This window comes from Leptodactylus fuscus, chromosome 1 (genome assembly GCF_031893055.1).
Source record: "Leptodactylus fuscus isolate aLepFus1 chromosome 1, aLepFus1.hap2, whole genome shotgun sequence".
In the NCBI taxonomy this organism is placed as follows: domain Eukaryota; kingdom Metazoa; phylum Chordata; class Amphibia; order Anura; family Leptodactylidae; genus Leptodactylus; species Leptodactylus fuscus.
Window position 1 is genome coordinate 69,460,944 of NC_134265.1, and position 27,677 is coordinate 69,488,620.

Sequence of the window (27,677 nt, forward strand, 5' to 3'; positions counted from 1 at the left end):
GTCTGTGATAATTTTGCTTTGCACATAGGGACAGTAAAGCAAGTGACCAACGCCTTACAAGACTAATGCAAATAACTGGACATTTGTATATAAAGGCAGGTGAAGGTTTGGAAGGCAAAGGGTAGATTTTCCTGTTCAGGCCTTATCAGGCAATTGTTGACACAAAGCCAAAACTAGGTGTGGATCATAATGGGAGAAAGTATGTATAACTGGTGCTGCTCCCCCCCCCCCCCACACACACACACACATACATATACACACTTTGCACTGTTATTATTGATTTAAGACCAGCAAGCAGCCATGTTTTTGAAGTCCAGCATAACCCTTTAAGATTAACAAGTAAGAGCTGTTGCTATAGATTTGACTTGTAAGCTAATGGACATTAAATGGAAGCTTTTGGTGTACTGGCATGGTGACAATGCATAGTAAAAAGTACTGCTCATTATTGCAATTAAAGAGGACCTTTCACCAATTTGGGCACAGGCAGTTCTATATACTAAAGACACTTGTATAGAGATAGGATCCGCAACTCTTGCTTGTAGTAAAAATTAACTTTTATTTGCTCATATTAAAAAATGGTAAAGACACCATGACGTACAAGTGAACAGAATGAGAAAAAACATATAAGTGGAATAAAAAACGCAGTGGCTACATGCTAGGCTGACTGACGCGTTTCGAGATGCAAGATAGGTCTCTTAATCATAGTCTTGTGAATGCCCTCCACAAGTGAAACCGGATACCGCATTTATAGACCTTACAACACAGTTGTGCTTGATTAAACTTCCTCTCTAAAGTGAACACATCTTCTATATATCAGAGCGTGAATGAAAGATTTTAAATATTCAAGTGTTTAAAACATTCAAGAAATGCCTATGTAACCTACGCAGACACGACTTTTCCGACAATATAGTAAACCATGATAAAAATGCTGATAACTTATAAATATATATATGGGCACAGTAATAAACATATCTTACTTTATAACGAAATGTTGAATATTAAATCCAAAATAAGATATACAGACCGTGTAACAGCCACTATAAGAAATATCTAATGTAAGACACATGATGACGTCCCGTATCTACAAGAGAATATATAAATACTCACATAAAGGGTTACAAACTTGAACTGACGACCTCTAGTGGTGTAAGATGATAAGCCGTGGCATATGTTGACGCTATTGTCCCCCATTCATAAATTTAGAGGTCGTCAGTTCAAGTTTGTAACCCTTGTTGTGGAGGGCATTCACAAGACTATGATTAAGAGACCTATCTTGCGTCTCGAAACGCGTCAGTCAGCCTAGCATGTAGCCACTGCGTTTTTTATTCCACTTATGTTTTTTCTCATTCTGTTCATTTGTACGTCATGGTGTCTTTACCATTTTTTAATATTAGCAAATAAAAGTTAATTTTTACTACAAGCAAGAGTTGCGGATCCTATCTCTATACAAGTGTCTTTGGAATTTCCTTTTCCCTCAAGTCCAGGAAAATTGGATCGTGCACCCTGCTACGTAGATTTGGTGAGCTTATATACTTAACCTTTTTTCTATTGACTTAGTTCTATATACTGCTGGAAAGCTGACAGTGCGCTGAATTTAGTGCACTGTCGGCTTTCCCGATCTGTGCCCCAGGTAAAGAGCTATCGGTCCTGGTACCGTAGCTCTTTACAGTCAGAAGGGCGTTTCTGACAGTCAGTCTGGTACGTTCTTCTTCACAGCAGCGCCTATCGCGCTGTACAATGTGAGCAGGGAGGAACGCCCCATCCCCTCCTGATAATACTCGTCTATGGACGAGCACTGTGAGCAGAGGGAGGGGGGTGTTCCTTCCCGCTCACACTGTACAGCGCGATAGGCGCTGCTGTGAAGAAGGACGTACCTGACATTAACATTACATGCGTTTTAAGCAAAAATTCTTCATCTAACCCTATCCTGAGGATGGTTCCACCTGATGGACAGGATGCAGCTATAGCCATATACATACCCTGAACCATCAATTTCATTTCTTAATAAATTAAACCTGCATTAATTTCAGCTTTATATTGTTACTTGCTGAGCGGCTTTGTTACAGAGCGGCCATTAATAATATATAGTTGATATTAATGGCGTCTCACTTGCTATTAGTGAAAGCATTGGCAGCATGGGAACAGCCAGTATATTATCTGCCACCGCCCATAAAGTGATTTATAAACCCGTCCTTGGGGCCATTTACATATATGCTCACTATTGCTGTCAATTGGTGCGTAGCAGAAGCGGGCCTAAAAACCTCCTGATGCAGAAATTCAATGGGGGAAAAAAAACTGTCCAAGCAAGGTGAATAATAATTTACTTTACTTTTCCACACATTAAGAAATACGTTTTTTTTCACATGTGGCCTTGGCCTGAATGGATCGTTTATTCACATAGCAAGTCCAATGGTCCTGAATGATTATTTAATAAGGCTTCCGCATGCTATTTTTTTTTTTTCCTGGTTCGATTATTACGTGATCTATTTGCTTGTTTTCTTTCAGAATGTAATTTAATAGAAGGTGAGGATCACGTAGAGGTGAATGGGGAGATATTCCAGAAACCTTTCGTAGAGAAACCAGTTAGTGCGGAGGACCATAATGTTTACATATACTACCCAACATCTGCTGGAGGAGGGAGCCAAAGACTTTTCCGAAAGGTGATCTACTCCATTACGCGATAAGATGTTCCAGCCTAACTGATATCATTTAAGACTTTGCTTACAATTCTGCTTTTACTTTATTTTGGCAATTTATAGCTGCCTTACTTTGGAAATTGTGTGAATTAATAAAAGTACATTCAAATAAGGTCTGAAACGTTCCACCAATCCCCAGTACAGGGTGTGGATACAGGCCACACAAATTTCATACCAAAACAAAGTAAATATTCAGTAAAGAAACCAAGACTTAGAGGAATGTCACCACCAATGTATCTTTCCTAGGTAATTTTTTTTTTCTTCTCGTGAGAGTGACAATATGTTCTACAGCAATAGTCATGTATAGTGATACCTAATAAACCTAGAATATAAATGCAGTGTATAGGATGAGGAATACCAGATTGGGTATGACCTTACCAGTCTGTCAGAGGGGTATGTAAATGAATGTCTTCCAGGGAGAGGGTGAGTGGCTACCTTACCCTGCACACACACCCTAAACTCCTAGTATAACTTCTGTCCTGACAAGGGCAGTCCCTATTACAATCTCACTGCCAATCTGTCCCCAAAAACTGCCCAACATGTTTTGTCCGATTGTGTAGGAGTCGCCTGGGGATTTTTACATGGATAAGGGGTACTTTTCTACCAGGGAATGGATGATGGGTTTAACCTCTCATTCTTTGGGGGAGCTGAATGCTGCTCACAATAATACATTTTATTTATATAGCGCCTACATATTCCGCAGAATTGTACAATTTGTAGGGTTCAGGTATAGACTTAAGATACATTACAAAAAAATAGTCAATTCACAAAATGGGACTGAGGGCCCTGCTTGTAAAAGCTAACAATCTATGAGGTAGAGGGGGTGACACGAGGTAGTAGGGGCGGCATCGGAGCTGACATTGCTTATACACAATGGTCAGACAATTTCATATCAATTTCTTTGTGACTTCACAATGGTGAGTCACACTCTTAATGCAGCGTGGTCAACTATTAGTGGGCGGTCAACTAGAAAAACTCACAAATATCTATGGGAATGCAGTACAAGAGACTTCCAGCTGGCCTCATGTGACACTATGGCAGATGAATTGGTGAATAAATGTTTTTCTTTCCTTCACCTGTACTTTATTTCCTTGTTCTTTCTGTTTCTTAGATTGGCAGTCGCAGTAGTGTATATTCTCCTGAAAGCAGCGTGAGGAAGACTGGTGCATATATTTATGAAGAGTTCATGCCCACTGATGGCACAGATGTTAAGGTATTATATGACACTTCTTTCTCCTGAATAAAAACGTAGCCTTTCCATAGTTAAAGGTGATTCACTGTAGATTGTTCTATGAATAGCGACCCGGCTTCTCAGACACATTAGCTGATGGGGCTCTGCATTTCCTGGCATGTCTTTGCTCTCACAATCCTAGCTGTGACTGGCACTGACTCTTTTTTTTTTCTCATTTAATGCAGGTTTATACTGTGGGGCCAGACTATGCCCATGCTGAAGCCCGAAAGTCTCCTGCATTGGATGGCAAAGTGGAAAGGGACAGTGAAGGCAAAGAAGTCCGATATCCTGTTATTCTAAACGCCAGAGAGAAACTAATAGCCTGGAAAGTGTGCCTCGCCTTTAAGGTGACTGCTCATTCCGTGGAAATGAGACTGGTTACGGCCTGCCTTATCTGCTGCTCAGGATATCACATTTATGCTGAGGAGGTGTTAATGTCACAGCACAGAGAACGCTTCTTCACTTTCATCTCTGTTACATGTGTACAGTCATAGCTACATATAATGTTGGGGTTAGTGATGGTCTGGGGTGAATAGGGAACACCAGATCTCATCCTGGGGGCCTGCTATATAGCTACATGAAAATATTACCTGACACTCACAAATTCATAAAATGTTGCAAACATAAATATATTTTTCTGTAGTAGTTGCTTACTCGTGTCTGATTGCATCCATTCTGTGGTCCTGTTAGTAGTCTTCTGCCCCACTCTGCCTGGCGCTGTGACCCAGGGGTATGTGCCCATACAACATCCGACCTCAAGCAGCAGAAAGATGCTGCATTATGATCTAGAAGATGACGCCCTGGAAGGAAGCATACTAACTGGCCTGACTCTGCATGTAGAAGTCATCTCAGTATACGTATCTACAGTGGATAGTTCCCTAAATAAATGTATATTATACTTGCATATAGCTTGGTTAAGAAGCTGTATGATGTGTTTGTACAAAGAGTCTGCTGTGCCTTGGTATGGTGAGCCAGGGGCCCACTTGACCCATGAGCCAGTCCAAACCTGGTTGCGGATTTATTCTGAATTGCCACTTTGTCCTTGTAGAGGACAATGAGAAAAGACTTTTTTGTTGTTGTTGTTGTTTGTTTTTAAATTTTTCTTGATTTAAGAATTATAATTTATCACTATTCTGGACAATACTGTATTCCAGTATATGGGCAGGTTCACATCTGCGCCCGGTCCCTGGTTTAGGCAATCCGGCGAGTTTCCGTCTTCTGCCCTGAGAAACTCAAAGTCGGACATTCAGGACTTTGTGTCCGATTAAAAGGAAAAAAAAAAAAAAAAAAAAGGTTTCCCCGTGGACAGGCAGAAGATGCACACGGGTAGTTCATTATGTTGTTAGGATTGAATGAATGTTGGCCATTTACTATTCTTTTCTTTAAAATTATCCTATGAAAACCACAAATGAACATGACCCCCAGCGATTATGATCATGGGGGTTCAAAATTGTCTTTCTAGAATGGAGAAGCTGCTCACCATATTCACCGCCGCTCCATTAATTTGTATGAATACATTAATAGTTACCGGTGAGGGTGGATAAATTCGTGGAACCCATTCTTGTGGATAAGTTTAGTTCATAGTGCCCCTCAACCAAAATTGAACAAGGTAGGGATGCAGCTGATGTCCCATTGGTGTGAGGTTAGGGTCCCACTAAGGGGGCGTTCACATTACCGTCGGTGTCCGACATGTAGTGTCCGCTCCTAGTGTCCGCTCAAAATCTGTCACGGACACTAGGAGCGGACACTAGATGTGTCCGTGACACCTGTCATTCAAATGAATGGGCATCGGGTGCGTTCTTTTGCACTCCGTGCCCGTCCTTTCCTGTCCGCAAGAGAAGATGTCCGACTTCTCAAGCGGACAGAAAAGCCCTGCATGCAGGGTTCCTCTGTCCGCTTGAGAAGTCGGACATCTTCTCTTGCGGACAGGGAAGGACGGGCACGGAGTGCAAAAGAACGCACCCGATGCCCATTCATTTGAATGACAGGTGTCACGGACACATCTAGTGTCCGCTCCTAGTGTCCGTGACAGATTTTGAGCGGACACTAGGAGCGGACACTACATGTCGGACACCGACGGTAGTGTGAACGCTCCCTAACCTCACACCAACACTTACACTCTGCAACTGGCAGCATCCTTTTCCGTGCGCATAGCATCCTATTTGGCGTTCTGGACGGCCAACTTACTCTTTCCATTGGCAATCTTTTGCTGGCCCGATCTTGGCACTCTGGAGAGTCTGATGAAGGTCAATCTCGACCGAAAACGTTTACGTATCTCTCCTGTTCACGATAAATGGTACTTTGATTGCATTCAGACGTGTGAGGTCCATATTTTATTAACCAAAATTGAAGTTACATGGAGCAGCACTCTTCAACAGTTGGAGTCATAAATGTTTTCATAGCCCAAGCCTAAAAGCTATAATAACTAACCTGGTACAAGAGGATGAAAAAAATAAGTTCCATCCAGTTCTGAATGAGAACAGTTAGAGATGAGCGAGTACTGTTCGGATCAGCCGATCCGAACAGCACGCACGCATTAAAATGAATGGACGTCAAAGCGGAAGTACCAGGTGCTTCCATTCATTTCAATGCGTGCGTGCTGTTCGGATCGGCTGATCCGAACAGTACTCGCTCATCTCTAATAACAGTCATTAATGGGAGTTATCTGGTTTCTACAATTGATGGCTTATCCCTAGAAGACCCACTGCAAATTAGATGGCTTGGCTCCCAGTATTCTGAGTAAAAGAAATCTATTTCTATAGGTACTTTTATTTGATATGTGATATTAATCCTGCAGTAGCAGTACATTAGGCTTAATATGTACTCATTATCTCATAGAATAACTGCCTTTGCTACATACAAGTAAGAAATGACAGTGCATGTTCACCGCAGACGCATGAGCGTATTCTTGTTCTAAAGTTGTTTATTAAATGTGTGTGTCCTTTTTCTTCATTGACTCCTGACAGCAAACTGTGTGTGGTTTTGATTTGCTTCGTGCAAATGGCCAGTCTTATGTGTGCGATGTCAATGGATTCAGCTTTGTAAAGAACTCTATGAAGTATTATGACGATTGTGCCAAGATTCTTGGGTAAGATAGCGTCTAACTCATATTTGACATTGTATTTGTTAATTTTTTTTTTTATATTTTATGTCCCGTATATACTCGAGTAGAAGCCGACCCGAATATAAGCCGCGGCCCCTAATTTTTCCACAAAAAACTGGGAAAACATTGACTTGAGTATAAGCCTGTGGTGGTGGTGGGGGAATGCAGCAGCTACTAGAAAATTTCAAAAAATTAAAATAGATACCAATAAAATTACATTAACTGAGTGGGTTACTGATCTGTCAGTGACATGGAGGTAATAATTATTGCATTAAACATTATTAAGGCATTTTATTATTATTTACCGCTATACGTCTCACATATTAGTAACCCTTATATGGGGCACACGGTTAATATGAGGGACATGATAGGGTTAACTGCTATTAATGTGAGCATATTAATAACCTCAAATGCCTGACATTAATAGGCAGAGTAACCCCAGTATGTACTTGTGTTTTTTTACTTTCACTTTCAGCTCTCTATGCAGACACAGGAGCAGGGACCTGCAGGGACTTTCAGCTCTCTTGCTAGTGAAGAGGGAGTGTCCTATATCATTACTGTAGCAACCACTGAAGGACACTCCCCCTTCACTTAATATATGTAGGTCCTTGCAAACCTGTGCTGCGTGACTCGAGTATGAGCCGAGGGGGCTTTTTCAGCATAAAAACTGTGCTGAAAATGTCGGCTTATTCTCGAATATATACGGTAGGTTTTTTTTTTTTTTTTTTTTTTTTTTTTATTCATTCTCTTGAAATGGTAATCCCTTTATTTAAAGTATTTATATAAAAGAATTACCGTATATACTCAAGTATAAGCCGACTTTTTCAGCACATTTTTCATGCTGAAAAAGCCCCCCTCGGCTTATACTCGAGTCAGGGTCCACGTAGCACAGAAAACTGGAAGGACCTGGAAGGGGGAGGTCCTTTTGTGCTACTGCTCTGTGATTGGCTTGTCATTAGGTCACATGACTGTGATGTCATCAAAGGTACTCTAGCCAGTGGTATGTAACATCTGCAGATAAGGCGGAGTCTAAATTCTAGTAGCTCCACAGAGTCCGATCACATGGTCATGACGTCATCAGAGGTCCTTTAGTACACTAGGATTTAGCATCTACCCTGCAGATAAGTGGCCAGGATTCATTGTGTCTCATAGAAGATGTCTGTCGTATAGGAGAAGAGGAAGCTACAGTAAAGTGACAGTAACACTCAGGTACCTGCTGGGGTTACTATTCCTATTAATGTCAGGCATTTGGGGTTATTAATTTAGTTTCAGTAACTCCATGTGCCTCACATTAATAGCAGTTAACCCCATTGTGTCCCTCATATTAACCCCTGTGTGCCCCATATAAGGGTTACTAATATGTGAGACACATCGGGGTACTAATAAAGGACCTTAATTATGAAGATACCTAATTAATTATTACCTCCATATGTCCCACATATCAGTAACTCTTATGTGAGGCACACAGGGGGTTAATGTGAGAGACATGATGGGCTTAACTGCTATTACTATGAGGCACATGGAGTTACTAAGCTGCAATGCACATGACCAGACTTTTTATCTGCAATGGTGGATTCCCCCCCCCCCCCCTCGGCTTATACTCGAGTCAATAAGTTTTCACTGTTTTTGTTTTTTTTTGTGGTAAAATTAGGTACCTTGGCTTCTATTCGGGTTGGCGGATACGCGAGTATATACGGTATGCTACTTAATATTGCAGTTATCTATTATATGTGTAATAGTCATGTTCTCTTTATTCCAGAAATATCATCATGCGTGAGCTAGCTCCTCAGTTTCAGATTCCCTGGTCAATACCACTAGAAGCAGAGGATATACCTATAGTTCCCACAACATCTGGGACAATGTAAGCAAATACTGATTTGATCCTTGCTAAGTTGTTGTGTTGTGTTTTTGTTTTTGTTTGTTTTTATAAAAAAAAAAAAAATGCAGAAATGCTTACCTCACCAGTTCCTCTCTGTCCTGGCACTTGACACATAAGTAATGATGGCTTAGCCAGTCACTGGCCACTGTGGTGACTTGCCGCAGCTGGTGTTTGGCTGTCTTGGCAGCATTTACTGTCTGTGTCAAAAGGGGCTGGAATGTAGAGACCAGCTGGGATATGGGAACTCCAGGGCTATTCAGAATATGATGTAAGTATTGCTTTCTTTAATTTTTTTTATATTATTTTAACTCATGCCTAAAAAAAATTCCTTGCTATAGTTTTAGCTCTATTCTCTCCCTATTTGCTGTACTTTCCGGAGAGAACATGCTGCCATTTTTTTCTTCCAGAATCCATCAAAATGTCCTTGAATCTGCAAGAAAACTTGCACATAGACTAATACCTGTGCATGACAAATGAGTTTCAACAGAAGTAAATGACCTAAGAACTGTGACACTGTGTATAATTTTTGTTCATGGTGTGCACGTAACATTGCATTGTCAATACCTAGCACTGGCCTTGTACAATTCACTGACATCCATTTATCTCCCCTGTACATTGCATTGACTGTTGTTTAGTATAGGCATCCAGTGAACATTTACTTTAGTTGTCTTGTACTATAGCAGCTATGGGGAAACTTACACATTGTGATATCTGTAATTTGAATCATTAAGTTTTTGTTTTTTTTCTTTTATGGTAGTAGTATATAATTTTCACACATTGTAGTGAAAAGAAAATCTAGGTAGTCCACAACATAACATTTTTCCCATGCTTATCTGGAACCCTTACCTTTTTAAGGATGGAGCTCCGATGTGTAATTGCAGTAATAAGACATGGTGATCGGACGCCAAAGCAAAAGATGAAAATGGAAGTAAGGCATCAAAGGTAATAATTTTAGAGGCAAAAAGTTATTACAAGTTATTTCCAAAGCTACAAACTGGTTGTCAACCAATAGGGTCACCTTTAGAAGCCTCCTCATGGGTCTTCACCCACTTTTTGTAGACCTCTAAATGGCAAATGAATCTACTCACACAGTAATGCTTCCGTCTATGTGACAGCATAAATAAGCAAATTTGCAATTATAAATGGTAAAAAAGCTGGCTCAGTCATTTTACCAGTATCAGAAGTAAAGTGGCTAAACCTGTAACATTATGAAATGAGATGGCTTCTATGAAGGCCGCTTTCCTCATGAGTATTATACAGATATTTTAACATCCTTGTTACCATCGTAACACCTGGATGCTTCTGTTTTAACCCCTTCCCTCTCCACGCTGTACTATTACGTTGATCTTGGTGTATAGGTAATGGTCAGTGCCGGAATAGTACGGTGTTCTAATGCCAAAGACACAGGAGCTGTGCCTATGGCATAACCAAAATGCCAAGAAAAAGTGATCAAAAAGGTATACATACCACACACTGGAACCAATAAAAACAACTTTCCTCCCAAATAAAGAGTCCTTACATATCTCAGTTAACTAAACTATAAAAATTATAGGTGTACTAATATGGTGACCACAGGAAAATTGTTCTCCTTTGAAAAATAAACACCGTAGGAACAAAATGCAAAAAGTAGAGTTGTGCGTTAATCACATGGACCCCACAAAAATGTCAATAAAAGCTAATCAAAACATTATATGTATCCTAAAATGTTGCCAAATGAAAGCACAACGTTTTTCGCAAAGAATAAGCCCTCCATTAGCTATGGCAACAGGAAAAAAAATAGTTATGAATTACTGAAGTCGGAGAATGAAATTATGAAAAGTTGCCGAGTATAATGCACAGACTACCCTTCGCCCTTAGTGTTGAAGGGGTTATTCCTCAAAAGCTTTTATGATCTATGCACAGGATAGGGAATCAGTGTAGGTTCTATCACTGGAATTGTCACCTTTACTAGAAAAGAGGGTTTGGAGTCCCAATTCTGTAGGCCTTTCAATGGAATGGGCATCTACCATGTGCCCTCCCTCTCTATTTGATGTCTGCGGGACTGACTGAGTACAGCGCCCAATTTGGATGGCTCCATCAGTCCCATAGTCATTAAATGGTGCTGTTTTTTGTGCCTCTATTTGGGAACCTGTTAACAAAATAAAATTAATCTCTGCTTCTTTATTTAAGGTTCTTTGATCTTTTTGAGAAATGCTACGGCTATAAAACTGGAAAATTAAAGCTAAAGAAACCAAAGCAGTTACAGGCAAGTAAATATGGCGTGATATTCTAGCCCTGGGCTGTGTAACATTTACGGTATATAAAGCTCTGTTTATACTGCTGTAATAATTCAGCTTAATCGGTTTTGCTTTGTAGCGTAATCTACTAAAGTAATCTATTTGGTGAATAGAGTCAACATGGCTCTAGTGTGAACAGGGTCTAAAATATATATTTGTGTTTCCTGCACACACTTTAACCCATTTTCATATATCGTATTTTACAGGAAGTACTGGACATTGCAAGACAGCTTCTTGTTGAACTTGGCCAAAACAATGATTCTGAAATTGAAGAAAGTAAAGCAAAGCTTGAGCAGCTCAAGACAGTGTTAGAAATGTGAGTACACAGGATAAAAATAAAACATATGTAACAACTGCATTTACGTAATACTAATTCTTATTCGCTGTACAAATCTGCATAATAAGTTTTATTCTATATGCAAATTAAGTCATTTAAGCCACTATTTCCAGTGCTAGGACCACCAATCACAGAGGAGGGACTGGTTGGGGTGTGGAGAGCTTGATTTGCTCCATAGAAGCTTCACTCCCTTGACTTTGAAGGGCCTAATTTTCATACAGAATATAGCGTATTTTTCTGCAGATGGTGGTAGCTGACATTGGGGGACAAGTTTATGCCCAACTGACCTAGTGTAACAAACTGGGGGAGAATTGTTCCATTTACCATTTTGGTGGCTTTTATGAGGTTTTGCTATTCCTGTGGTTTGCGCTTAGGTATGGACACTTTTCTGGTATAAATCGTAAGGTTCAGCTCACCTATCTGCCTCATGGCTGCCCAAAGACATCCAGTGAAGAAGAAGGTATGTTTTAATTGAGTAATATAGTAAGAGTATGTCACAGGCAGAATTGTAGCATTGTGTAACATGTTGTTGCTTTATGGTTAAATTTTTCAGATTGTCGTAGAGACGAACCATCTTTACTTCTAGTCCTAAAATGGGGCGGTGAATTGACTCCGGCAGGTCGAATTCAAGCAGAGGAACTTGGCAGGGCATTTAGGTGCATGTATCCTGGAGGACAAGGTAACCTGTGCAGATTAGACAACACTGGCTTATTGTTATAATACTGTATATAAAAAAAAATAAAAAATCATTTGCAAAGGTGATATTTGTGGAATAGACAATACATAGTGTGAATCACTATGTTTACTGGTTTCCCACCAAAGTAATAGCATATTGCTAGGATATGCCGCCTCTTAGTAATTGGTTAAGGTCTGACTGCCGAGACACTCGTGGTGTTACAGAAAATAGGACTTTGTAATTTGCCTAGTTGTTTTTTTTTTTGTTTTTTTTTCCTTTTTGCGATGTGTTTATGTGTCTCTGCACAACCTGCTACTTACTAAGCTCTGTGCATTAACTCCCCCTTTTTCACTTTTGTCATTCAGACAACCTAAGGTCTCATGCTTATGCATAAGTGTGTATCCAATGTAGGGCCAAGTTTGCAGTGGGATGCATTCCTTTAACACTTGGAGTGACATCAGAGTCATCTGAGTGCATTTGGTGATGCACTCGCCTGTATGGGGTATTCCAATTCATTCTGTTCCAATGGCATAATGATTATAGCAGGTCTTATCTTCCTCCGTGTCACTGGAACAGAACCCCTCCATACAGAAGCCCCCATACAGACAGAACAGAAGCCCCCATACAGGCAAGTGCATCATCTAATGCAGTCTGATGTCACTCCCAAGTGTTATCCAAGTGCATTCTCCTGCATCTCTGCCCACATCGGATGAACACTCAGTAAAATGGTGGCAAAGCACAAGTATATGAATGGCAATGACCTGATATCACCTTCAAGCCTGGCATCAAAGTGCACGTCTGCACTAAACTACTCCAGTTCATAGTTGACAGATTACTTTTTTTGTGATATAATTATCAATAATGTAAAATGTTAGTGAACTTGGTGAAGGTGTTGGTTTCGCCCATGCCCTACTCCCACCCCATCCACTTATAGAAAAGTACTAAGACTGGCAAAAAAAACACCTTGCAGGTAACGATTTTACTATTTTAATTGCAAGTAATGTTAAAAAAAAAAAAGCAAAATACTTTTTTGCTTTTTTTTTTTTACGTCAAAATAGTGACTTTTTTACGCCATTTTCTCAATGCAAATGACTGACAGAAGGGAAATGTGAACACTATCTGTGTATGAATTCAGCTTCAATAGCTATAACTGATCTATTTGTAGAATTTCTCAGACTGAGTTGGACCTTGACATTATTGGCAGAAAATCTTGATGGCAGCATGGAAGTAACTATAGAAAAGCAAACGTGTTCAAGGATATCTGGACTTCCATGTAGAATTGCACACATATTGGCAATATCATTAGGACATTAAAGCATAATATTGTGTAGGATTCTCTTGTGCGATTAAATCAGCTCAAATCGGTCTGATAATGCACCGTAGCTGCTTTTGGGAGGGGACAGGGTCAGCATGGTCACTATGATCAGTCTGCAGTTCGGACACACAGTGAATCACATCTTTGCAGCTTATGGGACTGCTTGACATCTTTATATTTTTCTAGTTCTTTGGTTGTCCTTTCTTGGACTACTTTGGCTAGATGCTAAGCTTTACAGACCAAGAACCCATCAACTACAAGACCTGCCAGTCTTCAGGCCTTCAGCATTTGGCCCTTGCCAGTCACTCAGATCCTAATACTTGCCCGTTTCTCCTGATCCAACCACATGAACATCAAGATCAGAGGGTTGACTTGCTACTCAATATGTCCAACACCATGACAGGTGTTTTTATTATAGGCACATATGCATTATGGATTTTCAAATACTATATAATACAAAATAATTTGCTAACTTTGTAGTTTGTAAAATGGGTACAATTAAGTCATAAGCATAAGTGTGTCTTACTGATCCCTTCCTGCTTGTCTTCCATTTTGTCTGACAAAGGAGGGGTTGGGCTTATTGTTTCTTGCTTCCGTTACCAATAGAGTAGGGGGAGAAGATTCTTCTGCAGCCATGTGTCTTAAAGTTGGACCAGGTTGTTTGCAGTAGGGAAAAGAATTTCTGACATCCTAAGATGCGTAATGTAATTTCTGTCTCTACATTTTCTCCTTTGCGAAGTGAGTCATGGCTGAATTGGAATACAGCATGATGTTAAGGGAGGAACTGCTGGGATTTTGTATATTTATTATTATTATTATTATTTATTTTATTTTTTTTCTTATTTATTACAGTATATCTTTTTAATTTTTTTTTTATAGTTTGTATAGTATGTTACAGTCTCTTCTAACATCTGCTATTTCCTAGGAGACTATGCTGGATTTCCTGGCTGTGGGCTTTTGAGGTTACACAGTACTTATCGCCATGATCTTAAAATCTATGCATCAGATGAAGGAAGAGTCCAGATGACAGCCGCAGCATTTGCTAAAGTATATTCATCTTTCTTATTTCATGCACATCCATAAAATGATTCTTTTTCGTTGGTTCGGAGCAATCCAGTGCTTGTATATCACTACAGGTTATACAGTCTTTACTGAAGTTTATTTTCAATGAATCTGAAGTCTAGTGAAAGCACATGTTGTGTTTCACATGGCCATTCTATATCTCTTGATATGGAGGTCTCCTGGAGAAATAATACAGATCCCTGATGTCTTAGCCATGAGGTTCTTTCATTGGAAAGGTTTGGTTTAATACATTTGGGATTTCCTTAACAATGAGGTTTTAGAACTGTGATTTTGTGTTTTTCATTTATAGGGTTTGTTAGCTCTGGAGGGAGAACTGACCCCAATACTTGTTCAGATGGTGAAGAGCGCGAATATGAATGGCTTGTTAGACAGCGACAGTGACTCTTTAAGTAGCTGTCAGCATCGAGTAAAAGCAAGACTGCATGAGATTCTTCAGAGGGATCGTGATTTTAGTGCTGATGACTATGAGAAGGTAACCAAAATACGTCTGCCTTGTGAGAAAATGGTATTTTTTTCCAAATAACTAATACCAAAAACCATTTCCGGAGCCCTCATAGGAAAAGCTGAAAACCTTTCCCACAGTTTTTTTTTTTTTTTATATATATATAAAGTAAGGAAGGTTTTCCAGCTTTTCAATGACAGCATCCAAGTGCTATAGGGATCAGAGATGAGCGAACAGTAAAATGTTCGAGGTTTGATATTCATTTCGAGTAGCCCCTCAATATTCGACTACTTGAATCGATTATCGACACCTATTATAGTCTATGGGGGAAAATGCTCGTTTCAGGGGTAGACAACGTTTGATCAAATTATACTTACCAAGTCCACGAGTGAGGGTCAGGCTGGATCCTCCGAGAAGTCTTCTCCTTGCAGCGTCCCCGCGGCGTCTTCCAGCTCTGAATTCACTCTGCCAGGCATCGGGCCTGGGCAGAGCCGACTGCACATGCCCGCACTACAAGCGGGCATACGCAGTCGGCTTTGCCCAGGCCCGATGCCTGGCAGAGTGAATGCAGAGCCGGAAGACGCCGCGGGTAAGCTGCACGGAGAAGACTTCTAAAGGTAGGAGAAGAACCAGCATTGATTGGCCAACTGTATAGCATTCGGCCAATCAATGCTGGTTCTGCATCAAACTTTTCCATTGGAATAGCGAGTGGTACTCGATCGAGTACGAGTATTTAGAATACCGTAGTACTCGATCGAATACTACTCGCTTATCTCTAATAGGGATAAAAGTTGAACTTGACTTGATAAACTTAAATGTGAAATCCATAATATAACCATATGAATTCAGCCTTGTGGTATAGTCTGACATTTATTTTAATATTGAGCCAAATGGTAGTCAAATGTGCATTGCTGTACCTTTCATCTTTGAACTGCCAAAAAGTGCTGTACTTGGCGGGTCTTCTGCAATCCGATAAAGATGTATTATATGTGAGCACACTTGTTAAACCAATGCTCCATTCATACAGGTGGAAATGCAACCTTCATTCTCATCAATGGGTGTCCCACTGATCAGACACTTGTCACCTGTCCTATGAATGAGTACAAAGTTTTTGAGTAGAAAAAAACATTAAGTAAATTCACTTCTTTTTTTTTTTTTTTTTTTTCTAATCAGCTCACTCCCACCGGTAGTATATCCCAGATTAAATCAATGCAGATCATAAAGAATCCAGTTAAGACATGTGATAAAGTTTACTCCGTAATTCAGAGCCTGACATCACAGATCCGGCAGAAAATGGAGGACCCAAAATACGCAGGTAATGAAGTTTAGAATTAGTCTCTATGATGTGGTTCAACAATACAGTGTTTCCTAGCTTCAGGGTTTTTGTACTGAAATTCGTAGTAGCTACTAAACATCCATCTGTTTGTTGGGTTTGATATTGTAGCTTGGTCAGGACACATCAATCATGTTAATGGCTTCTAAGCTCATATATCACAAGTGTTTTTACACTTTGCCAGAAATATATTCATTTCATAATGAGCACTTGAGTAATTGCATCTCATTGGAAAACTCTTTGTTTATTGCTCTCTTCCCCCTCCCCAGACATTCAACTTTATCACAGCGAGACCCTGGAGCTTATGCTGCGCAGATGGTGCAAATTGGAAAAGGATTTCAAGACAAAAAATGGAAGATATGACATTAGCAAAATTCCAGATATTTATGATTGCATAAAGTATGATGTGCAACATAACGGATCGCTGAAACTAGAGAACACAATGGAGCTGTACAGACTGTCCAAGGCGCTAGCTGATATAGTAATTCCTCAGGTAAATTTTATTCAGCTTACATGAGTATTTTTGTGTGAAAATAGCCTGAATGTGGTCATGTTACACAAACTTTCTACTTTTCTGGCAGCAAGGTAAGGCTGAGTTTTTTTTGGTCAGGATTTTGAGGTCGTATCCACCTCAGTCCTGATTGATTTCAATGGGAGCTGGTCGTTTCTTTTTTCCAGGAGTCAGAACAAACGGCTCTTGGAAAAAAGAATGGACATGCTCATTCTTCAGGCGGATTGTGCCTCGCGAATCTGCCTGAAGACTCTCCCGACTAGGCCCATTCATTTGGGCCTAATCCGGATTGCAGTGCCACGACTGGATACTGGAGCACTGCACCAGTATCCAGTCATGGCTGCCCTGTATTCCGATCCAAAATACTCAGCCTAAGATTTCATTCTGGGCTTTAGGAGTCTTACTCTTGGACTGGCAGCTGTCTCTAAAGCTTTGTGCACACTGTGTCAGAGTGCTACATTTGGTGTATATGGCGATAACTTTTTCAGACCTCTACAGATGTAGCAGTCATCTTAAGGTGCATTTGTTGCACAATTTTCTTATTCTGTAGAGGGTTGGCACTCCAAATAGCTGTAACCAGTGAGAGGGGGGCTCAAAGTGATAAGATAATCCTTTAATAGTCCCACCATGGGGAAATTCAGTGTGATCAGACGTTTATCAAGTAGCCCTTATTCTTGGGCCTTAACGTTCAGACACTTTAGTATTTTTTTCCTCTCTAATTGCTGAACTACCAAATACATTTTAGGGCCTTTTTATGACCTGTATGGCTGTTTGTCAGTTTCTCTTTGTAAATTGTTTTCATTTTACAGTATTTGCAAGTTTTATCCCAAAATAAAATATTAGTCAGTTGCCTATTCTGTTATGGATGTTCTGATATATAATATGTATAATCTTGGATACTCCCTTTATTTAAATTTCTTTTAAATATAATACCTTTCGGAGGGGACTTTTACAATCTTACATTTTTTTTTTTTTGTCCAAAGGCTCTTACCATCATCTACTAGATTGCAGGAGCTTTAACGTATATTAGAAATTTACACAATTTTTATGTTTGTCATGTTGTGTTGTTTACTGCACGTAGACCTTATAAGTGAACTCTTGCAGCACTTCTTCCAAATCCACATTGATATTTTGTTTTGACTTTACAATTTTTGCATTGCAGGAGTATGGAATATCCAAAGCAGAGAAGCTGGAGATAGCCAAAGGTTATTGCACGCCGCTTGTTCGGAAGATCCGCTCTGATCTCCAGAGAACTCAGGATGATGACACTGTCAATAAACTTCATCCACTGTAAGGAGCTATGTCACTTATGTACAATTATATTCTTTTACATGCAATGCTATCTTTTTCTATTGATTTCTATAGATACTGACCAATGATAACCCCTGCCATTGTGAAACTAAGCTTTTATATGGTGTGTGAGCAGATGTGTCTTTAAAGGGGTTGTCCAGTTTCCAAAAATACATGCTATTGTTTGTAGAATGAAAACTTATTTTCCAACATACTTTTAACTTTTTTCATTATACAATTTTTTTTTTCTGTAACTGCACAACCCCTTTAAGTTGCCTGTGTAGAAATCAATGATGTCCATTCATTGGTAAACTTTCAGTGAACTTCTAATGGCACAGTGTGCACTCTGTCCTACTACAACCCTTAATCTTGCATATGCTATGTAGTATCCTAATCAGACCTCTGAGTTGTAGTGTATAATCTCAGGCCTGAGAATTAAAGGGCACCTGTCACATTGAGAATGCAGTATGATCTGGGCTTGGGAGTCCTGTGGCCAGTCCTGCTGTGACTTTCAGCCATGTCTATGCCTACACTCATTCAGAGAAGGATGTCTGTCTGCATATTGTGTCCTACTGGACTCCTTAGCTCAGAATCAGCAATAGTATGGACCAGTTATACAGAGTTTTTTTTTTTATATTGTTCTGATGTCTCTCCAGCAGACACTGCAGTGTGAAGGTAAACTACCTGAACACATTTTCTAGCGGTTAGAATATCATTTCCCAGCATTTGTGATGAAGATTAGAATGATGTGAAGTCTGTATATTATTGATTGAGTAGTTTTGTGGATTTCTTCTGCACCACTACTGCAAAGGATAAATGACATCACCCATTTATAACAATGTCCAGATCATTAAATGTACGTAAGTAAATTTGGGTGATAGCTAGAAACGCTACCCTGTTCTACCTACTGATAGCATTTCACCAGACCATAGCAGTCCTGCCATCCATGTTGAATTTAGACTACAATTGTCCACTGCGTGGAAAACACATCAGCACTAAACCGAAAGGCTTGTGTGTATGCCCTAGCCTTATGAATAACAACTTTATCACCTCCACCCTCAAAAAATAAAAATAAATTAAAAAAATTTAGTAATCTAAAAATAACAAGATCCCCAAATGTTTGTCTTTAGATATTCCCGAGGAGTGATGTCTCCGGAACGCCATGTGCGCACACGTTTGTATTTTACCAGTGAAAGCCACGTTCATTCCTTGCTGTCAATTCTTCGTTTCGGCTCTCTCTGTGATGTAAGTATTATTATTATTGCCTGTGTCCTACATTGTGTCGCTGATCTGCAACCTGCATGCACAATGCTCTGAACTTGCCTTGTACATTCCTAAGTCAATTACATATTAAACATTACTGTAATATATAGTTTAGAAGCATATCTAATAACTTTGTATAGATTTCCTACAATTAAGTATACAAGCACTAAATATTCTGCACATATTAGTGTGTAGTTGTGCTCGTGACTCGTCCATTTCACTGAAGTCTCCTCAATCACATTTGTCTTATGGCTCCATCTGCTGTCTATGTGGAGTAGATGCAGATGCAGAGGTTCACACCACTGATTCTGCTCAGTTGTTTTCTGTATAGTTCCATATACTCTTATGAAAGCTACTTCCCATGGAATTACTCTCATGTGTTCTGTGAAGCAATTGTATGTAATATGGCATGTGGACCACAACACGGTTGTGCACTGAAACTGAGCTTGTGCTGGTTTCTGCATTGTTGAAAGGCCATCTAGTGGTGAACGTACAAATTACTACTTGGTGAATACAGTAACATTTTATAAAAAGTTCATTTTTATATGATTGGAGGGTCTCTGAAAGCAAAGTTATACGGCCCCCATTGACCTGACTAAACTCTTCTCCACTAACTACTGGAGAAATAGGGGAGATATACTGTTAAATTCATCAGCACAGATCGTGTATTATCTCATCCCAACATAGGGAAAGGGTCATCAGGAATAGAGCTATTGTTTAAAAATATTTTTAATATAAAAATGTTATTTAAAAACTTTTCGTTATGTTTTTAGTTATTACCTTTATTTAAAAATTTTAAAAAAAAAAATCTTGCCTTTTCACTTATTTCATTGGGGGACACCGCACTATGGGTATAAACTTGACCACTAAGAGGGTGACACTAGGAAAAACAAGGCTCCACCTCTGGGCTATACCATAGACACTATGCTAGGCACTTTTAGCCTAGTTTCACTGGGTGTTTGACCTTATCGTAAAAGAGGAATGGCTACATCCAGACCGTCCCCTGCCTTCCACTATGAAGTTGAATGCCCCCTTTCATTTTCCAGACCAGTCTCTAAGTGGTTGGAACTTTCCGCGGTGGACAATGCAATAGCTATGCTGTCCTAGGCTACCACTCTGCCTCCCTTAGTGACCCCTTGGATGAGAGGATGGGCGCTCTCTTAGACCGTACTCAAGTTGTTTCTTGTTGTTCCTACCCCGGTCATCTTGGTTCATTTTCAGGCTCTGTGTTCTTTGTTTTTTATATATTATATTCAATATGTCTCTTCTCTCCTACTGCTGCGGCACAAACTGGCTAGCACAGTGTCTGTAGAGAGCGTATAGCCCCGAGATGTAGCCGGTATCTTGTTATTCCTAGTTTCAACTTCCTGGAACAGACCCTATTGATTTCTAGGCATGCTCAGTGACCTGAGAAGAGGGCATTGTAGGAATTGTTGGATTCTGTGTCTTATCTATATATAGATGATAGCTGTCATCATCAGTGTCTCAGTTGAGGTCACAGCAGGTGTTATTATTATATGGCTTTGTGGCTAGAATCCCAAGGTGAAGGATTTAAGAACTTAAAATGTACGTAAAAAAATTGGAAAATTTTTAACTAAAAATTCTTAAAATAGGCGTAACGTAAAACTTGATATATATTAAAAAAAAAAAAAATCCTTCTCTGACCTTTAAAGATTCACTTAATTTCTAAATTATGTATGTACAAGAAGGGAGCATTTGTTTCTAGATGTTACCATCCTAATGTTGTTCTGTATTCTAGGAATCCAAGGATGAGCAGTGGAAGAGGGCCATGGACTACTTAAATTTTGTTAATGAGCTGAACTACATGACCCAGATTGTCATTATGCTCTATGAAGACCCAAATAAGGTGACTTGTATAAACATGCTTAGAATTCATTCTGCTCCAAGATAGTCCTTATCAATAGGATAGGGATGACTTGCAGAACTTCATTCATTTTTCATTCCATTAATTTCAGTGGACGTCCCAGAGATAGCCAAACTCTCTACTTAATCTATCTCTGTCGCTCCCATTGAAACAAAGGGAGTGGTGCTTGCACTACCTGATCACTATTCCATTCAGAATGGGAGGCAAAACTCCCCAGTTCTCCTAATCGGTGAGGATCTGAGCTATATGTCAACCCCTATGCTAATAATAGGGAACATTTTGCCGTGCCTTCATAGGTGAACTTATTAACATCAATACTCAGAACTGACACATGTTTGATTCACTGTAATATAGACTAGGAGGCATCAATTACAAGCAATGGATAGGCTGTGCTATCATTTGTTTAGGAAAAGGGTTCCTTACTATTAGTGGTCAGACTACTGACACAAACAATGACCACATTGAACCGAAAGACAGGCGCTCCCTGAGAAAGCTGGTGAATGATATGGATTGATCCATGGATATTGTCCAGCTGTCTTGAGTCAGCGTCTTTACATGTGGTTTTCACTGTTACATCTTTACTTCCCACACTCTCTTTAATGCAATGGAAAGAAAAGATGGCTCTGAAGTATTTTACACATGGGATATCATGTGGAGTTGAGGCATACCTCCAAATATAGAACAACTTTTCATAAACGTGTACTTAAGACTAGTAAAAGGCAATTTGTACTTTAAAGAAAACTACTTTTTTCCCCATTTATAAGGATTCTTTCTTCCCTCCCTTCACTTAGTCTGTTATCTCTAATATAATCCCCTATCCAGAGACTGACTGACTGGCGCCACACACAGATTGATTTATTTCTAACATAGAAGCCTATGGAGGGAGAGAGACGCACCACTCTTATCGAGTGGAAGGAGAGGGAGGAGAAGCAGCCTGATAAATGGAGAAGGAAGCATTTTTCTAAAACCCAAAGCGTGTCAATTTTTGCTGCTGGTTCTGCTGTGGTTTTAAAAGTTGAAAGCAGAGACTGCTGCCTGTTAATATTCTGAAAGCTGCTGTGTAAAGTGACTGATTTTCTGTTTCTTTTTTTAATTTTTTGTGTCGTGGCCAAGTTCGTAATGGAATATCTACTACAGATATCTCGCATGGACCTGTTCTGTATCATCTTAACCTTAGGGTTTTCTTGTGACTGAAGATCATGAACAGTAGCTGATGCAGCTAGTCAAGGAAGTAAGAGACTAATAAAGTAACTAGTCTTTAATATTTTTCTGATCTTCTTATGCAGGATTTATCATCCGAGGAGAGGTTTCATGTTGAGCTTCATTTCAGTCCAGGTGCTAAAGGGTGTGAAGAGGATAAAAACCTTCCTTCTGGATTTGGATACAGGCCTGCATCCCGTGAGGTTTGTGGCATTTTGAGTCCGTAGGTTTGAGAATCTTTCTTTAATATCCTCACCAGAATAAGGATTAAGTTATCATATAGAATAGAATATTATCCCAGCGCACAGGAAGCTTTTGCAAGCAAACATTTAGAAGTGACTGAAATCTGCAAATATTCTGATGGCATTGCAAATACCTGATGGTCTCAAAATCATTGACCACTTTCCATGACAACCTCCGCTGGAATCTCACTCCCTGGTAATGTGCTGCACTTTTACTATCACATCCATCTTTAAGGAATTTTTTAGTAGAGTATTACAATCCTATAACTACTTTGCCATATTCTGGATACTCTAAGTTAGGGGGCGTTCACACTACCGTCGGTGTTCGACAGATGGTGTCTGCTCCTAGTGTCCGCTCAAAATCTGTCACGGACATTAGGAGCGGACACTAGCTGTGTCCGTGACACTTGTCATTCATTTCAATGGGCATCGGGTGTGTTGTTTTGCACTCCGTGCCCGTCCTTCCCTGTCCGCAAGTGAAGATGTCCGACTTCTCAAGCGGACAGAAAAACCCTGCATGCAGGGTTCTTCTGTTCGCTTGTGAAGTTGGACAGAAAAACCCTGCATGCAGGGTTCTTCTGTTCGCTTGTGAAGTTGGACATCTTCACTTGCGGACAGGGAAGGACGGGCACGGAGTGCAAAACAACGCACCCGATGCCCATTGAAATGAATGACAAGTGTCACGGACACAGCTAGTGTCCGCTCCTAATGTCCATGACAGATTTTGAGCGGACACTAGGAGCGGACACTACCTGTCGGACACCGACGGTAGTGTGAACGCTCCCTTAATGTTCCCGCTGCTTGTAGCTCCTTCTCTATTGTGGCCTTGTGACAACATTTTCTACCTAGGTTCTAGTTTGGACCCCAGTCACCATCCATAGCGTTATGCAAGTTCTCTACGGACGTGGTTAAGATGGTGTTTTAGTTAGACTAGCCCGTATTTCCCAGTTAATGGTCGAGGATAGTTCAATTTTTTTTTTTTTTTTAAATTTTTTTTTTAAGGTTTGAAAGCTGTAATAGCTATTCTTGTGAAACTCTTTTTGTGATGTGGGGTTTTTTTTTTAGTATTTTTTTTTTGTGAAATTAGGGGAAATATTAAAATATAATGTTTAACAAATATGTGTTTAAAAGTAAATAGCATGCAAAACTATATAGGGCTATTAGGGATGTATAGTTTTATAACTATATAGGACATTGGGGATGTATAGTTCTATAACTATATAGGATAGGGCATTGGGGATGTATAGTTTTGAGTTGTTAGGGTCTGGGCACTAGATAGAGGTTTTTCTAGTGGCTGTATTGCTACATTTAGAGTTTTTGAGGGATTTTTTTTTTTCCTAATTGTTAATTTCCCTTGCCATTGGGGCTGACCTATGATCCCCAGTTACTCGGTAAGACATCCTTCTGGCGGCTCTGTAGAGTTGATCTGGATCTACTTCTACAGCTACCAGAACCCCAGTAATCAGATTGACAGGATTGCAATAGTAAGTGGATGGTAACAAATAATCTCTGCCTTCCCTATAAGATGTCCGGCTACACGATTTCTGCAGCCTTGTATTCGCTGACATACACAATAGTGAATTTCAGAATTATTTTTTTTTAAGTTTGTTTTTAGTTCCTCTTGTATTTTTATGTGGTTGTTTTTTTGTTTGTTTGTTTTTTTCTTTTGCAAAAAGGGAGGAAAAACTAAGTGGTAAGTGGATATGGCTTTTCTTTGGGTTGTCTAATTTAGAGTGAAAGTTCGAAGAAGCAGATTCATAGCAATGACAGCGATGAAGAGTCTGGTGCGTACAGGAGGGATGAGCCTGATAGAGCCTTGGTGATGTTTAAACCTATGGTGTCTGATCCTATTCACATTCACAGAAAGTCTCCTTTGCCTCGCTCCAGAAAGATAGGCTCCGTAGAGGTAAGTGTCTCACTGTACTAGACTAGCCAGCTTTTACTTATTATGGTGTCTTAGATTGACTTTCTTCTTTCATGATCTTTCCTAAACATTATTTTGGTTAGTACTGCCTTTAATGTGGCTTGCTTATATCCTATATTGTTTATTGGATAAAATCTGCTTATTAGTTACATTGGGGTAGTTTTAGAAGTTGCACATCACAATCACACTGCAGTTTTATAGCAATATAGCGTTGTTCTTATGCAATAATTATTATCTACAAGACACGTCACAATGAAAGACAAACTCAGATGTGACACAGTTATCCCTGATATTCTACCCTCTGTCATGCTCTGAGGTCCAGAAAGCTGAGATATGGGGAGCTGTTGGAAGAGCCATCACCCTGATTGGCTGTTCAGCAGGGTCTGTACCTTCTTATTACACAGAGTTGTGTTTGCCAGTGACACTATATAACTAGTATCCCTGAATACTAAAAAAAAAAAAAAAAAAAAAAAAAAAAAATTAAAAGATAAACGAAAAAGGGGTTGTCCATAAGTATTCCTAATGATGGGTCAACAGAAGAAGAAAATCAGTGTGGGTCCTCCTGGTACTTCTGCTGATTAACAGTTTGCAGCGGGCACAGTGTATCAACACGAATACAGCTACGTACACTGTGCCTAGATACACAGGTACAGCAGACTCAGTCCCATTGATTTGCATGGGACTGATATTGCAGTAATTCCTCCAGCAGCTACGCAATGTACAGTGTAAGGATGGGTGACCACTTTAAAGGGAGTCTGTCACCAGAACTTAGCATGTAAACCCAGCCCCACAGATACATCGGTTAGGGTCACCTGAATCGGTGTTATCCCCTCATATATTGGTGCCTCTGCTTTTCAGATGTCAGTATGTAAATAAGCTCTTTGTATTATAGAGGGTTTACTTTTGCTTCAAAGTGGCAACAGCCTTGTAGCTCCAAAGAACTCATTTGCTTGACAAAAATGGTGATATCTTGGCAACGGGGAAAACACTGTGTGCCTCAGGAGGCCCTACTCAATCTATCTGTGGGGCAGAGTTCTAGTAAGACTCCCATTGTGTACCAATTCAGACAAACAGGAGATCAAAATCCCTTTATGGGGTGCTGTAGTTGTCTAGTAGCTGTCATAAAGACATAATATGTTTATTCTACATACTGTGGATGTTCATGGGTGAATGCTTTTGTGTGCAATGTGAGAATGGTTCTTTGTGCTTACACCAATCTGAAGTCTCTTCCTGCGGAAAATTCATATCATAGATCACAATAATAATAATAATATCATATATTACACTGTTTTATATATTAATATCACTTGTGAACAGTTTTCCATAATACTGTGAACGGCTGAAACACCTCTCCATTATAAATCCCCTAACAGCTCCACAGATCTCAGATTCTTGAACCCTATTAGTCTAATGTGAAGGGATATTGGGGCTTGACTGTAGTCAGGCCTGAGTTGCAGCAATCTCAGCCATGCTTATATAATCTCCCCATTTAGACTTCACAACAAGAAGCAGCTGATTGATGTGGAAGCAGTAAATCCACACAGAATCCTCCTGGTCCTAGACCTCCTCTTCCCCCTACATGTGTGTAATGATTCATCACCTAATCCCATTCACACTGCTAACTTTTCATGTACTGGATCATTGTAGAGTCACATGGATTTACTCATTGCTACTGTCTTCTTGTACTTCTGTCTAGAGTATTTTGTGATTACTTACAATAAACCCCATGATTAAGGCTTCTAATACATACAGGAAGCAACGTCTAAAAATTCAGTAATAGCTTTTTGCTACCTTCATGCCACACATTAAAGGTTGTGTATAGTCTTCCGTCTCTAAAAAATAGATATTTTTTTTTTTTTAATTTCTTGGTCATTTTGCTTTGTTTCTAACTTTGCATGCTTTGCTTTGTTTTTACCCCCTTTCTCACTTCTAGGAAGAGAGCCCCCTGAGTGTGTCTAGCCCAGAGTGTATCGGTACCTGGATGCATTACACCAGTGCTGTGGGTTCTGGGCGTCGAAGACGCAGATCAGGGGATCAAATCACTTCTTCCCCCGTGTCCCCTAAATCATTGGCTTTCACATCCAGTATTTTTGGCTCATGGCAACAGGTTTTTAAACTTTACTTCACTAAATTTTTTTTGTTTAAACATAAAGACCAACCAGAAATGGTATTAAAGGACATCTAATCACCTTTTCTCCATGGGTTGGCAGTCTCCTGCGACTTTTCTCCTGCGTTGGCAGTCTGGTCTATACGTTTATACCACTGGCATGTTGCGGTGTTTAGCTGTCTAAACATGGCATTGCCAAGATATGTAATACAATCCTTCATGGTGACCTGTGCAGTCTTTTACTTCAAAGGGAACACTATATACCTTTTTGGTTTTAATCAAATTAAATAAACCTGATTGGCTTAGCTGTCCTTTAAGACTATAGTATAGCATCACATTTTTAATTGTTGAGCAAAAAAATATTTTAATAGTGAATATGCTATTAAGCCCCTGGGGGTCAAAAAATAATTTTACTTGTTCGCAGTGACTATATATCTATATATTTTTATTTGCTTGATGTTAACCAAGAGTTAAAATTCAATACTAATCATCCCTTCCTGGTAATGGTACCTAATGTACAGCACTTCTTCCATTAAAATGCACCCAAAATCCAAGTCAGGTGGGGCATTTACCTCTTAAGTCATCTCTCAACTGCAATCCAAGACTGAAGGAGACAGTAGATTTGCTAATATTTATTATAAATATAGAAGTAAGTTATAGGTACATGTAATATATGAGCTGTTTATTTCCACTCCCTGCCTGAAATTAGAAAAAAAAAAAAATGCAAAAGGCCCTTTTCTTAGTGTGTTTTTTTTTTTTATTTTTTTTGCGTTCACTGTGTGCCCACATAGTGTGGGCTATTACCAGTATGCTGCTACCATGTTTACATAGTGTTTTTTTTTTGTTTTTTTTTTTTATTATAGTTCAATACAAAAGTGTTTCAA

At 39.6% G+C, this 27,677-nt stretch overlaps 1 protein-coding gene across 8 annotated transcripts in view; it reads left to right on the forward strand.

Annotated features, from left to right (window-relative positions):
- The window catches only part of PPIP5K2 (diphosphoinositol pentakisphosphate kinase 2), an 83,927-nt gene that overhangs the window by 31,272 nt on the left and 24,978 nt on the right, over positions 1 to 27,677 (forward strand). For 5 of the 8 annotated variants that reach the window (XM_075271649.1, XM_075271596.1, XM_075271605.1 and 2 more), the window contains exons 6-25: positions 2,506 to 2,660; positions 3,808 to 3,909; positions 4,113 to 4,274; positions 6,894 to 7,015; positions 8,790 to 8,891; positions 9,765 to 9,851; positions 11,079 to 11,158; positions 11,396 to 11,501; positions 11,897 to 11,982; positions 12,076 to 12,201; positions 14,439 to 14,560; positions 14,886 to 15,068; positions 16,212 to 16,353; positions 16,641 to 16,864; positions 18,045 to 18,172; positions 19,303 to 19,417; positions 21,195 to 21,302; positions 22,607 to 22,723; positions 24,495 to 24,668; positions 26,620 to 26,793. In XM_075271649.1, coding sequence (XP_075127750.1) covers positions 2,506 to 2,660; positions 3,808 to 3,909; positions 4,113 to 4,274; positions 6,894 to 7,015; positions 8,790 to 8,891; positions 9,765 to 9,851; positions 11,079 to 11,158; positions 11,396 to 11,501; positions 11,897 to 11,982; positions 12,076 to 12,201; positions 14,439 to 14,560; positions 14,886 to 15,068; positions 16,212 to 16,353; positions 16,641 to 16,864; positions 18,045 to 18,172; positions 19,303 to 19,417; positions 21,195 to 21,302; positions 22,607 to 22,723; positions 24,495 to 24,668; positions 26,620 to 26,793 — 2,615 coding nt within the window. The remainder of the gene's footprint in view (positions 1 to 2,505; positions 2,661 to 3,807; positions 3,910 to 4,112; positions 4,275 to 6,893; positions 7,016 to 8,789; positions 8,892 to 9,764; positions 9,852 to 11,078; positions 11,159 to 11,395; positions 11,502 to 11,896; positions 11,983 to 12,075; positions 12,202 to 14,438; positions 14,561 to 14,885; positions 15,069 to 16,211; positions 16,354 to 16,640; positions 16,865 to 18,044; positions 18,173 to 19,302; positions 19,418 to 21,194; positions 21,303 to 22,606; positions 22,724 to 24,494; positions 24,669 to 26,619; positions 26,794 to 27,677) is intronic. The other 3 variants (XM_075271623.1, XM_075271632.1, XM_075271642.1) reach the window with 1 other exon arrangement.